Raw genomic sequence first — 14,293 nt, forward strand, 5'->3', positions numbered from 1 at the left:
CTATCCTTCTCTTCTCCACTGTCTGAGTAATTTTGTGTTATAGCTCTGGAGTTCTTGGACTATGTTAACAGTGCAACATTTGGTTCTGTTGCTGCTGGAGTTGTTTTTTGTTTCCCTCAATTGTTCATTGTGGACTGAAATGAGAATAAGACTTTTTTTTAATACAAAGATTGTGCTGTGTATTTTGAAAGCAAGCTAGTAGCTATTGTAAATTATTTATATTGGTGTTCAGCTAGTGGAGGAGGTTTCGTTGCAGACAAACCAGCACCAGAGTGTGTGTTTTTTTTTAGAAAAAGATTCACCTGGCAACAAATAACTGATTCATCTCTGGAATGGTGACCAGTTTTCAATAACAAAGGCCTTCTGCCTGTCATCAACTATGTAACTGAATCCTAGCTTGTGGGTGTGAATGAGATGGCCAGAAGCCTTTGCCCATCCGAAAGGGATATCCTTTTGCAGTTTAAAAAGAATCTCAAGTTGAGAGCCAGTGTATTTTCCCTCATAGTTTGCTGTAAGCTGTTGGTTTTAGCCAAGAAGTCAGGAAGCAAGTGAAATTACAAGAGACCGAGGAGCAGCATGTCCTGGCAATCAAAACTTATCACCTTGATAAGCCTGTGTGCAGAGACTGTGTTGAACTGATTTCCCTCTATTCATAACACCAATGTTTTCTTTCCACCTGTGTGGAAGATGTGTTTTCTTAATGTATTAGTTTTAACTAGCAGTTATAGGACCTTTCATAGATTCTGGCTACAGGTAAGCAACTAACTATTTGTGATAAATAGCAGTCTTAAGTATAGAAATCTGGTCCATGCTTTCAGTTAACCTGAGTTCTACACTAGAGAAATTTCAACTGCTTCATCAATGACCTTGCCTCCATAATCGGGTCAAAAACTGAGATTTGTCAGTGATTGCATTACCATCGGCGTTCACAACTTCTGCATTTGAAACACCCGATGGAAGGGCTTTCTACAACACTAAGAACTGTGTAGAATCATAATGAGATGAGTTTGAGGCCATAACACACAATGGACCTGTCTGGTGGCTTTGTTACTGACTTCCTCATGCATGGCTGTTTAAAGTGCTATATTTTCTTCTCACTTATATTATATTTTCTTCTCACTTTATAGATAAATAATGAAGTAATAAAGATGACTTCCAACTTTCAGGCAACAATCAGCTCCATTGTGACTACAAACCGTAATTCGACTAAGGAATACTGCTATAGTGCTCGAATAAGAAGTACAGTATTGCAGGGTTTGCCCTTCGGAGGAGTTCCTACAGTTCTTGCACTAGATTTTATGTGCTTTTTGGTACGTATGCAAGAACTGCTTTGTTAACCTTGTATGTTTGTAAGCATTTAGAGTCCTAGTCATAGAGATGTACAGCATGGAAACAGACCCTTCGGTCCAACCCGTCCATGCCGACCAGATATCCCAACCTAATCTAGTCCCACCTGCCAGCACCTGGCCCACATTCCTCCAAACCCACCCTCTCTATTCATATATCCATCCAAGTGCCTTTTAAATGCTGCAATTGTACCAGCCTCCTCTACTTCTGGCAGCTCATTCCATACATGTGCCACCCTCTGCATGAAAAAGTTGCCCCTTAGGACTCTTTTATATCTCTCCCTCCCACCCCCCCCCCCCCCCCCACCCTAAACCTATGCCCTCTAGTTCTGGACTCCCTGACCCCAGGGAAAAGACTTTGTCTATTTATCCTATCCATGCCCTTCAAGATTTTATAAACCTCCTATAAGGTGTCCCCTCAGCCTCTGGCACTCTAGGGAAAGCAGCCCCAGCTTGTTTAGCCTCTCCTTATAGCTCAGATCCTCCAACCCTGGCAACATCCTTATAAATCTTTTCTGAACCCTTTCAAGTTTCACAACATCTTTCTGAAACGAAGGACACTAGAACTGCATGCAATATTCCCACAGTGGTCTAACCAATGTCCTGTACAGCCGCAACATGACCTCCCAACCCCTGTATTCAATACTCTGATCAATAAAAGAAAGCATACCAAATGCTGCCTTCACTATCCTGTCTATCTGCGACTCCACTTTCAAGGAGCTATGACCCTGCACTCCAAGGTCTCTTTGTTCAGCAACACTCCCTAGGACCTTACCATTAAGTGTATAAGTCCTGCTAAGATTTGCTTTCCCAAAATGCAACACCTTTCATTTATCTGAATTAAACTCCATCTGACACTTCTCAGCCCATTGGCCCATCTGGTCCAGATCCTGCTGTCCACCAGACCTCCAATTTTGGTGTCATCTGCAAACTTACTAACTGTACCTCTTATGCTCACATCCAAATCATTTATGTAAATGACAAAAAGTAGTGGACCCAGCATTGATCCTTGTGGCACTCCATTGGTCACAGGCCTCCAGTCTGAAAAACAACCCTCCACCACCACCACCCTCTGTCTTCTACCTTTTTTGAGTTGGTTCTGTATCCAAATGGCTAGTTCTCCCTGTATTCGCTGAGATCTAACCTTGATAACCAGTCTCCCATGGGGAACCTAATGTTTTGCTTGTTATTCTATCGGTAAATCAACCCATTCTAGAAGCAGTGCTTTTCATCTTACCAGTGCTGATATTTGTATATAATCACTTAGCCCAGATTTTCCCCACAAAATAAAAGGTAGTGTAAAGGCCTACTTCAGGAAAGGTTCCTAAAAATTTGAACCTTGTCTTTGTCAGTATAATTTAACTTTTTAAACGTAGAATCATTTTCATAGAATCCCTATGAAACAGGGCCATTCAGCCCATCGAGTCACACCAACTCTCCAAAGCGCATCCCACCCAGACACCCCTTACCCTATACCTGTAGCCCATGGCTAATCCATCTAACCTATACATCACTGGACACTCTAGGCAATTTAGCACGGCCAATCCACCTAATGTCTTTGGATGGTGGGAAGAAATGGAAGCACCCAGAGGAAACCCATGCAGAAATGGGGAGAATTGTGCAAATTCCACACACAGTTGCCTCAGGCTAGAATTGAATCCGTATCCCTGGTGCTGTGGCAACAGTGTTAACCACTGAGCTGAATATTAATTACAGACAGTCACTCCCTCTGGCACAAGTGTCCCACCGTGAGTAAGATAATTGCCAAAGCTTTGGTAGCACAGGCAAAGGTCAGGCTGTTACCTGGCATATGAGCACACTATTACATTCTCTATACTGTTTACAGAGCTTTCCACAGTTTTCCAAGCCATTTGGGGAAGTTGACCAACTACAACAGTGTAGCAATACATGTACAATAAAATATCAAGTTGAATTGCAGGGTCCCATTCACACTTGTGTGTTAAGAGGAACTGTGAGGTAGCCAAAGAAGCTCCTATGGAATCAGATTTGCTTAAAAATCTATTTTGACAAAATGAAAACGAAATAACACAACAAACATTCAAATAAAATCCAATTTATTTGCCATCTTACAATGGTGATCTTCTACAGTAAAAGGTATTGAACAAGAGTTAACTCGTGATAAATATTGGGGTTCTTTTTCTCTGTTTAGCGTACTATCTTCAGAAAACCCCACCATGTCATCCAGGTGGTCAAACATGTTTCTGTGGTCCATGGTGAAATCCAGAGTGTCTCTTGCATTTGCAGCTTAAGATTGGGAAATAGATGGGAATTCATCAGACTCCTTTTTAGCTGATTTACTCCACACCTCCACCTACCCTAATAACCTTTCATCCACTTCCTCATATGTCGACCTATGCCTTAAAAAAACAATCCAAATACTTGAAGTCTAATCCCACTGCCTTATGAAAAAGAAAGACACCGGACCAATGAAGAAAATATTTTTCCTTTCATAAATTGGCAGCAGCTTCTTTTTAAAGAGTGATCCAAAGTTCTGGATTTTCCCACAAGCAAAAGTATCCTTTCCATATAAGGCAGGCTGAATGGTCTCCTTCTGCTCGTAGCCAGTCTGCACCACCACTCAATGAGACACTGATCTGATAATCCTCAACGCCACTTCCCTGTCTCTTCCTGACTACCACTGATTCCTGTACTTCAGTCAAATATTCTATAGATTCACTACCCTCCAGAAATTCCTCCTCGCCTTTGCCTTAAATGTGCAACCCCTTATTGAGATTGTCATCTTGTCCTAAACTTTCCCACAAGGGTAATCTCTCCACATCTATCCTGTCAAGACCCCACAAATATTGTATGTTTCAATAAGGTCATCTCTCATTTCTAAACTCGATGACCCTTAACAATTTTATAGAAAGCATCCTATCTAGATGCATTGCAGCTTGGTATGACAACTGTTCTGTACTAGAAATTAGATTAGATTCCCTACAATGTGGAAACAGGCCCTTCGGCCCAATAAGTCCTCATTGACCCTCTGAAGAGTAAGCCACCCACCCAGGCTTATTTCCCTTCATTTTCTTCCTCTCCCTCTCCCTCTCCCTCTCCCTCTCCTCCCTCTCCCTCTCCTCCCTCTCCTCCCTCTCCTCCCTCTCCTCCCTCTCCTCCCTCTCCTCCCTCTCCTCCCTCTCCTCCCTCTCCTCCCTCTCCTCCCTCTCCTCCCTCTCCTCCCTCTCCTCCCTCTCCTCCCTCTCCTCCCTCTCCTCCCTCTCCTCCCTCTCCTCCCTCTCCTCCCTCTCCTCCCTCTCCTCCCTCTCCTCCCTCTCCTCCCTCTCCTCCCTCTCCTCCCTCTCCTCCCTCTCCTCCCTCCTCCTCCCTCCTCCCTCTCCTCCCTCTCCCTCTCCCTCTCCCTCTCCCTCTCCTCCCTCTCCCTCTCCTCTCCTCCCTCTTCTCTTTTCTCTCCTCCTCTTCTCTTTTCTCTCCCCCTCTTCTCTTTTCTCTCCCCCTCTTCTCTTTTCTCTCCCCCTCTTCTCTTTTCTCTCCCCCTCTTCTCTTTTCTCTCCCCCTCTTCTCTTTTCTCTCCCCCTCTTCTCTTTTCTCTCCCCCCTCTCTCTTTTTTCTCTCCCCCCTCTCTCTTTTTTCTCTCCCCCTCTCTCTTTTTTCTCTCCCCCTCTCTCTTTTTTCTCTCCCCCTCTCTTTTTTCTCCCCCTCTAATCCACCTAACATTGGGTGGCCAATTCACCTAACCTGTGCAGGTCTTAAAGATCTTTGAGAGTTATGAATGCAACCATGTCCATCACGAGAATCAGCCTTCCTTCTATTGACTCCATCTATATTTCCTCCTGCCTTAGGAAAGCAGCAAACATAATATAAGACCCTGGTTTTACTCTTTTCCAGCCTCTTCTGTTGGGCAGACAATACAAATGTTTGAACAGATGCAAGAACAGTTTCGCTGTTATCAGACTTGTGAATGGACCTCTCATATATTAGAGTTGATCTTTCTCTGTACGTTCTCATGCACCTGTATCACTATATTTTGCATTCTGTTCTATTACTCTGGTGTATTTAAGTAAGGTATGACTTGTTTGGATAGCATGCAAAACAATACTTTTCATTGTATCTTGGTACATGTGACAATAATAAATGCAATCAAATGAATGTAGGTCCAATTTATTCAACCTCTCCTTAAAGGTAGTTAGTAATGTGGAAGAAGATCTTAGAATGCAGGAAGACAAAACTTTGAGGCCATAGCTGGGAGTACTGTTTGCAGTTCTGGTCACCACACAATGGGAAGGATGTGATTGCTCTGGAGAGGGGGGCATAGGAGATTCATCAGAACATTTGCCTGGGCTAACGATATTCCTTTGCACATTGTTTGTGTCATCCTTGCCAGTTGCCTTCCCACCTAATGTGGTCATCTACAAACTATGAATGTACTATGCATCATATAATTACCAAAGTATATTGGTTCTAAATAATGCCAGTAATTTCTGGCACAATTAAGTTGCAGTGAAACATGGATGAGCTTAAGAGCTAATTGGAATATCTACATTCAGTAGAGTGGGTCAATAATTACTGTCCAGTCCCTCTGTGTGCCTCATGTATAGTGAGCAAAGCAATAGTTGAATATTGACAAGGATGTATATTAAGTCTGTAGGAGCATGAATAAAATAATTATACAGAATTTCACAACGTTTTGATACTTTACTTTAAGCTGCTAACTCATTTACAGCATAATTTGGAAGGCCTTATAGTATGAATTGTCTTTTTTAACAGCTATCATTTGAAGACCGTGTTTGCTGACCCCCAACAACTTTGGGCAATGATACATGTGCACTAATCTAGAAACATATGTGCTTACTTACAGATATCACATCATGTAGAATGTATATGTGATGTCATTAAAGCAGAAGCATTTTTGGCACCAGATTCAGTAGTGAATAGTATGGACACAGGAGGAAGGAATTGGTGGGGGGCATGAGAGGATCAGAGGTGGGGAGACCCCCTCTTCCTGGGTCCCAAATGCTCCCCTCCCCAACCCAGATCATGTTGGTTGAATCTGTTTAAATGCGTGTGTGAGATTTAAAGTAGTGTATAGGCATGGGCTGATGTCGGAAAACACAGCTATCATTGAATATAGAATGCAATATACTTGGCTGTGATTGTTTTATTTTCCTTTGTTTCATTTTAGGCACTGCTGTTTGTGTTCTCCATTTTGCGAAAGGTAGCTTGGGATTATGGGCGACTTGCATTAGTCTCGGATGCTGAAAGGTAATGGCTTTAAGTATATTAACCATTGCTTTTCAGTTGCTTGTGAAGACAGCTCTACTACTTTAAAAGCCAGTGAAAGGTTTTTTAATGTCAACGATAAAATAATAATTTTATAGAATAACGAAATAGAAGATAATTTATCAAATGTTTGTGAAGTAGATTAGTCTACCTGTGCCCTTTTTCCCCTCCATGTCTCTTGACACTTTTTTTCACAAAATATTTGACCATTCCAACCTTGAAGATTGCACCTAATAAATCATCCTTGGTTTAGAGAGTATTTAACTATTTCTTCTGTGAAAGCATTTACTATTTTGCTCTTTAATAGCTGAGGTATTAGTTTCGAAGGTTAAATCTGTTCTTATGTCTGTGTCCCCTTGTTGATCTCTTAGCCAAATAAGGAGTTGGTTTGCACCTGACCTATAAATGTCATCTCAAAAACTTATCAGATCACCCCTTCAACCTTCTAAATACAAAGGAGTACAAATCAACTTCATGTTCCATGTCATCAACTGCCAATTCTGAAGTAAGATCGTTGGACCCGAAACATTAACTCTGCTTTCTCTCCACAGGTTTTGCCAAACCTAATGAATTTTGTTTCTGCTTTTGTTTCTGCTTTCCAGCATCCGCAGTTTTTTTTTAGTTCTTATGCCTTAAAACACTAGTCTTGTTAACCTTTTCTCATAGATTTGTGGCATCCAAGGTTAATAGATCCTTCCAGAACTGCATTACCCAAAATTGAATGCAGTACTGTAACTGGGTTCTATGCAGGACTCGACAACTGACCTGGTTAGGATAGAATCTAGGGACGGATGGTGCTGGCAATGTCTATTGCAGCATAACAACAGCATCTCTTGCTACTTTAGCAGAAATGTTGAAAGTGAATGCTAATATCAATGTAACTTTTGTTTCTAAATTGGGCACTTAGAGTCATAGCGGTGTACAGCACAAAACCGGCCCTTTAGTCCAACTCATCCATGCTGACCAGATGTCCTAAATAAATATAGTCCCATTTGTCAACATTTGGCCCATATCCCTCTTAAACTCTTCCTATTCCTGTGCCCATCTAGATGCCTTTTAAATGTTGTAATTGTACCAGCCTCATTAGGTCCCTCTTAAATCTCTTCTCTCACCTTAAACCCCTTTAAGGAAAAAAAGACCTTGACTATTTACCCTATCCATGCTCCTCATGCTTTTATAAACCCCTATTAGGTCACCCCCTCAGCCACCAATGCTCCAGGGAAAACAGCTCCAGGGAAAACAGCCCCAGCCTATTCAGCCACTCCCTATAGCTCAAACCTTCCAACCCTGGCAACATCCTTCTAAATCTTTTCTGAAACCTTTCAAGATTCACATCTTTCCTTCGGTAGGGAGACCAGAACTGAATGCTGTATTCCAAAAGTGGCCTAACCGATGTCCTATACAGCCACGTGACATCCCAACTCCTATACTCAGCGCACTGACCAATAAGTGCAAGTGTACTAAACATCTTCACTACCCTTTGTAGCTGACCAGTAAACCTGCACCCAAAGGTCTCTCTTAGTTTTTCAGCTACGCTCCCCAGGACCCTCCCATTGTGTACAAGTCCTGCCTTGTGTTTCACTTTTTGGTAAGGAAAGTATGGACCAAGGAGTGGCAGATGGAGTTTAATTTCCATAAATAAGACTTGCATTGCCATAGCCTTAAGACCATAAGACCACAAGACATAGGAGTGGAAGTAAGGCCATTCGGCCCATCGAGTCCACTCCGCCATTCAATCATGGCTGATGCGCATTTCAGCTCCACTTACCCCGTAGCCCTTAATTCCTCGAGACAACAAGAATCTATCAATCTCAGCCTTGAAGACATTTAGCGTCCCGGCTTCCACTGCACTCCGTGGCAATGAATTCCACAGGCCCACCACTCTCTGGCTGAAGAAATGTCTCCGCATTTCTGTTCTGAAATGACCCCCTCTAATTCTAAGGCTGTGTCCACGGGTCCTAGTCTCCTCATTTAACTGAAACAATTTCCTAGCATCCACCTTTTCCAAGCCATGTATTATTTTGTACGTCTCTATTAAGTCTCCCCTTAATCTTCTAAATTCCAACGAATACAATCCCAGTATCCTCAGCCGTTCCTCATATGTTAGACCTGTCATTCCAGGGATCATCCGTGTGAATCTCCGCTGGACACGTTCCAGTGCCAGTATGTCCTTCCTGAGGTGTGGGGACCAAAACTGGACACAGTACTCCAAATGGGGCCTAACCAGAGCTTTATAAAGTCTTAGTAGTACATCTCTGCTTTTATATTCCAACCCTCTTGAGATAAGAGACAACATTGCATTCGCTTTCTTAATCACTGACTCAACCTGCATGTTTACCTTTAGAGAATCCTCGACTAGCACTCCCAGATCCCTTTGTGCTTTGGCTTTATTAATTTTCTCACCATTTAGAAAGTAGTCTATGCTTTTATTCTTTTTGCCAAAGTGCAAGACCTCGCACTTGCCCAAGTTAAATTCCATCAGCCATTTCCTGGACCACACTCCCAACCTGTCAAGATCCTTCTGTAGCCTCCCCACTTCCTCAGTACTACCTGCCTGTCCACCTAACTTCGTATCATCGGCAAATTTCGCTAGAATGCCCCCGGTTCCCTCATCCAAATCGTTAATATATAATGCGAACAGCTGTGGCCCCAGCACCGAACCCTGCGGGACACTGCTCGTCACCGGCTGCCATTCTGAAAAAGAACCTTTTATCCCAACTCTCTGCCTTCTGTTAGACAGCCAATCCTCAATCCATCCCAGCAGCTCACCTCGAACACCATGGGCCCTCACCTTGCTCAGCAGCCTCCCGTGTGGCACCTTATCAAAGGCCTTTTGAAAGTCTAGATAGACCACATCCACTGGGTTTCCCTGGTCTAATCTACTTGTTACCTCTTCAAAAAATTCCAACAGGTTTGTCAGGCATGACCTCCCTTTACTAAATCCATGTTGACTTGTTCTAATCAGACTCTGCTCTTCCAAGAATTTAGAAACCTCATCCTTAATGATGGATTCTAGAATTTTACCAACAACCGAGGTTAAGCTGATTGGCCTATAATTTTCCATCTTTTGCCTTGATCCTTTCTTGAACAAGGGGGTTACAACAGCCATCTTCCAATCATCCGGGACCTTTCCTGACTCCAGTGACTCTTGAAAGATCTCAACCAATGCCTCTGCTATTTCCTCAGCCACCTCTCTCAGAACTCTAGGGTGTATCCCATCGGGGCCAGGAGATTTATCAATTTTAAGACTTTTTAACTTTTCTAGCACTATCTCTTTCGTAATGGCAACCATACTCAACTCAGCCCCGTGACACCCTTTAATTTTTGGGATATTACTCATGTCTTCCACTGTGAAGACTGACGCAAAGTACTTAAGTTCTCCTGCTATTTCCTTATCTCCCATCACCAGGCTTCCTGCATCAGTTTGAAGTGGCCCAATGTCTACTTTTGCCTGTCGTTTGTTTCTTATGTACTGAAAGAAACTTTTACTATTATTTCTAATATTACTGGCTAGCCTACCTTCATATTTGATCCTCTCCTTTCTTATTACACTCTTTGTTATCCTCTGTTTGCTTTTGTATCCTTCCCAATCTTCTGATTTCCCACTGTTCTTAGCCACTTTATAGGATCTCTCTTTTTCTTTAATACATTTCCTGACTTTGTCAGCCAAGGTCGTCTAATCCCTCCCCGGTTAATCTTTCTTTTCTTGGGAATGAACCTCTGTACAGTGTCCTCAATTATACCTACAAACTCCTGCCATTTTTGCTCTACTGTCTTCCCGGTTAGCCTCTGCTTCCAGTCTATTTTAGTCAGTTCCTCTCTCATGCCCTCATAATTACCTTTATTCAACTGTAACACCATTACATCCGATTTTGCCTTCTCCCTTTCAAACTCCAGACTGAACTCTATCATATTATGGTCGCTACTTCCTAAGGGTTCCCTTACTTTAAGATCTTTTATAGAGTCTGGTTCATTGCAAAGCACTAGGTCCAGAATAGCCTGCTCTCTTGTGGGCTCCATGACAAGCTGTTCCAAAAAGCCATCCTGTAAGCATTCCATGAATTCCCTTTGTTTAGATCCACCAACAACATTATTTACCCAGTCCACCTGCATATTGAAGTCTCCCATGATCAATGTAACCTTGCCTTTCTGACATGCCTTCTCTATTTCCCGGTACATGTTGCGCCCCTGGTCCTGACCACTGTTAGGAGGTCTATACACAACTCCAATTATGTTTTTTTTGCCTTTGTGGTTCCTCAATTCCACCCACACAGACTCCACATCATCCGACGCTATGTCATTCAATACCATAGATTTAATTTTGTTCTTAACTAACAAGGCAACCCCACCCCCTCTGCCCACCTCTCTGTCTTTTCAATAAGTTTTATATAGCTCTCAAGAAATAGTACAGCCTTAATGACAGAGTAAATCCAATAAAGTGTAATAAAATGATATTAAGGACAGCAGGTTAACCCAATAGTATTTCCTGGGAACCAACATTGTTTTGCATATGTTATCTCTCTGCACCTACATCTTCAAGGTTAACTAGGATGGTTAGTAATGTCCTATCTAGCTTGGTTAATTCCATACTGTGAAGGGAGCATTGTCTGCTAATCTTTAATTCGGTTACCTCAGGAATGCAGCTTTTAGCAGTGTGAAAAGCCATTTTAAACAGTGTTAATTTGCAGCCTAAAAAGCCATTTTATTATTTTACTTCATCTAGTATTAAGAAGCCATTTTGTTGTTAGTAAAAGCATGCATTAAATGGTTGCTCCTGACAACAGCTTAAATCCAGATTTTAGATGCTCATATACAGGTTCCTCTGCTCTGGCATCTCCTTCAGACTTGTTTCTCCCATGTTCTTCCCATCAAAATGAATACTTTGCAATTCACCAGATTGTGCTTCATCTACCTGTTCCAACTGTTCCACTACTTAACGAGCTAACCTGACAATAGGAAACCATTCATCAATATGGGTTTTCAGAAAGCAGTCTGTCCTCATTGTCCTAAATTATGATTTCATTTTGACCTCAATTAAACTCTGCCGCCCGCACTTGATTCCATTCAGGAGTTCATGACTGTGTAGGTTGCTCAAGTGTAACAATGTTAAATGACTGCAAGTGTGGAAAATTACTGAATGACATTGACACTAAATCAGCTGGTCAAGGTATCTTGGGGTTGTGTGTTTTTAAGGCTCCACTCAATACATCCAGCTTCGAATAGATGTAAGACACTCAACCAGTCACTGAGTGTTATCATTTACTTTGTGTTTTCTGTTTGTGCTCTCTTACCTAATATCAAAAATGTTCTGCAAATTAATGAATTTATTCACTTCCATGGTGAGTAATAGATAAATATTTAATAAATTTGAAAGCAAATATGATTTGCGCTGTTGACATTATCAACCATTTCCCATCATTTCAATGCCCTTCCACCTTGCTAACTGTGATTAGAATTTAAACAAATTTTAACGTCAATTTGAAAAAGATTTTTAGCTAGTCCTGGATAATAATGATTAACGCAAAAATATACTTTTTGTTCAATTTGAAGCTTAAATTATAGACACAATTTTGGGAATACATCATGAAAGTAAAAATAAAGTTGCCGTAATCTCAGAGGACCATAAAAATACTGTCTTTAGAAATACACTGGTGGTGGTGGTTTAACCTGAGGGTCAGGTTGAAAGGCAATTTGCAAGAGGGATGTAAAATTTAAAGAGATTAATAAGTTAAGTAATTGGGGGAAAAAAATTTACATTGTGTTTGGGGAAAATATGACGTTCATTTTGGAAGGGAGTCAGAGTCCTAGAGATGTACAGCACAGAAACAGACCCTTCGGACCAACTCGTCCATGCTGACCAGATATCCCAACCCAATCTAGTTCCACCTGCCAGCACCCGGCCTATATCCCTCCAATCCTTCCTATTTATATACCCATCCAGATGTCTTTTAAATGTTGCAATTGTGCTCACCCCCACCACTTCCTCTGGCAGCTCATTCCATACGTGCACCACCCTCTGTGTGAAAAGGTTGCCCCTTTGGTCTCTTTTGTCATTCTCCTCTCACCCTAAACATATGCCCTCTAGTTCTGGACTCCCCCACCCTGGGGAAGAGACTTTGTCCATTTACCCTATCCATGCTCCTCATGATTTTATAAACCTCTAGAAGGTCACCCCGCAGCCTCTGATGCTCCAGGGAAAAGAGCCCCAGCCTATTCAACCTCTTCGTATAGCTCCAATCCTCCAACCCTGGTAACATCCTTGTAAATCTTTTCCGAACCCTTTCAAGTTTCGGAGAACAAAAGGAAAGTGTTATTTAGTGTTACAGGTTTCTGCAGTTTTTCTAACGGGTTTAGGGATACTTTTGCACAAAGAAAAGGTCAGCACACAATTGAAGCAGGTAATCAAGAAGGCACTGGAAGGCCTTTGTGTCAAGGGGTTTGGAGTATAAAATTAGGGAAGACTTCAGTTGTACAAGGTGCTCGTGAGTCCACATCTGCAGTACAGTAAGAAGTTTTCGCCCCCTTATTCAAGATATCATTTCATTGGAGGTCGCTGACTAGGATGATTACTGTATGGAGGGAATTGTCTTACAAACAAAGATTAAACAGATTGGGTCTGCACTCACCAGAATTTGAAGAATGAGAGGTGATCTCATTGAAACAAATAGATTCTTAAGGGGGTCGACAGGGTAACTGCTAAGAAAATGTTTTCCCCTCCTTAGAGTCTAGGACTAGCGGGCATACTCTAAGAATAAAAGGGGACCAATTTAAGGCTGAGATGAGAAATTCCTTTTAACAGTATGGAGTCTTTGGAAACCATGTATAGAAGCATATTGTCTATTGTAATTGCTGTATCTCATCCAGTGGCTTAACTAATAGGTGAGCAAAAGTTTGCTGTAAATAACCGCTATCTAGAACCTTCCCCAGGCTAGGGGAGTCCAAAACTGGACTGCTTGGTTTAAGGTGAGAGGGGAAAGACTTAAAAGTTGCACCACAAGTCCCTTTTTCATGCAGAGGATAGTACATATATAGAATGACCTGCTAGAGGAAATGGTTGAGGCAGGTAAAGTTGCAACATTTTAAAAGCCATCTGGATGTTTACATGGATAAGAAAAGTTTATTGGCCCAACAGGCAAATGGGACGAGTTCAGTTTAAGAAACCTAGTCCGTGTGGATGAATTAAGATGAAGGGCATGTTTCCAAGTTGTATGGTTCTATAACTCTTTGCCACCGAGCGCTGTGGGAACAGTGTCCTTCTGCGTGTTTAAGGCTGAGAGAGATTCTTGATCAGTAAAGGAATTGGGGTTTATAGGGAAAGGACAGGAAAGTGGACAGGAGGAATATCTGATCAGCTATGATCCTACTGAATGGTGGAGCACGTTTGAGGGACTGAAAGCCTACTTCTGTTTTTATTTCTTGAAGTCTTAAGGCATTTGTTGAGTTACACACATCAGGCGACCTTTTAGGATGAGGCCTGTGTTGGAGGTGATGTAGTAGCATGAATGGAGGATTTTGTATTCGCTCTTGAGCATTGTTGGCTCATCTGGCATAAGTGCCCTCGAAGGTGATGAGCTGCCGCCTTGAACTGTTACAGCTCATGTGCTGTGGGTAGATCCACAATGCTATTGTTGAGGGAATTCCAAGGTTTTAACAAAGGGTACAAGGGGTGGTGAAACTACTCAGAATGG

At 42.1% G+C, this 14,293-nt stretch overlaps 1 protein-coding gene across 3 annotated transcripts in view; it reads left to right on the top strand.

Annotated features, from left to right (window-relative positions):
• Positions 1 to 14,293, top strand: part of LOC122548516 (mechanosensitive cation channel TMEM63B-like) — a 223,309-nt gene that overhangs the window by 100,592 nt on the left and 108,424 nt on the right. For all 3 annotated transcript variants that reach the window (XM_087984150.1, XM_087984143.1, XM_043687273.2), the window contains 2 exons: positions 1,128 to 1,310; positions 6,508 to 6,587. In XM_087984150.1, the coding sequence (XP_087840276.1) occupies positions 1,149 to 1,310; positions 6,508 to 6,587 (242 nt within the window). In that variant the 5' untranslated portion in view covers positions 1,128 to 1,148. Of the gene's footprint in view, positions 1 to 1,127; positions 1,311 to 6,507; positions 6,588 to 14,293 lie in introns of those variants that run through there.

Source organism: Chiloscyllium plagiosum, unplaced genomic scaffold (genome assembly GCF_037043375.1).
Source record: "Chiloscyllium plagiosum isolate Xiang-an unplaced genomic scaffold, Cpla_swu_hap1 HiC_scaffold_3, whole genome shotgun sequence".
In the NCBI taxonomy this organism is placed as follows: Eukaryota; Metazoa; Chordata; class Chondrichthyes; order Orectolobiformes; family Hemiscylliidae; genus Chiloscyllium; species Chiloscyllium plagiosum.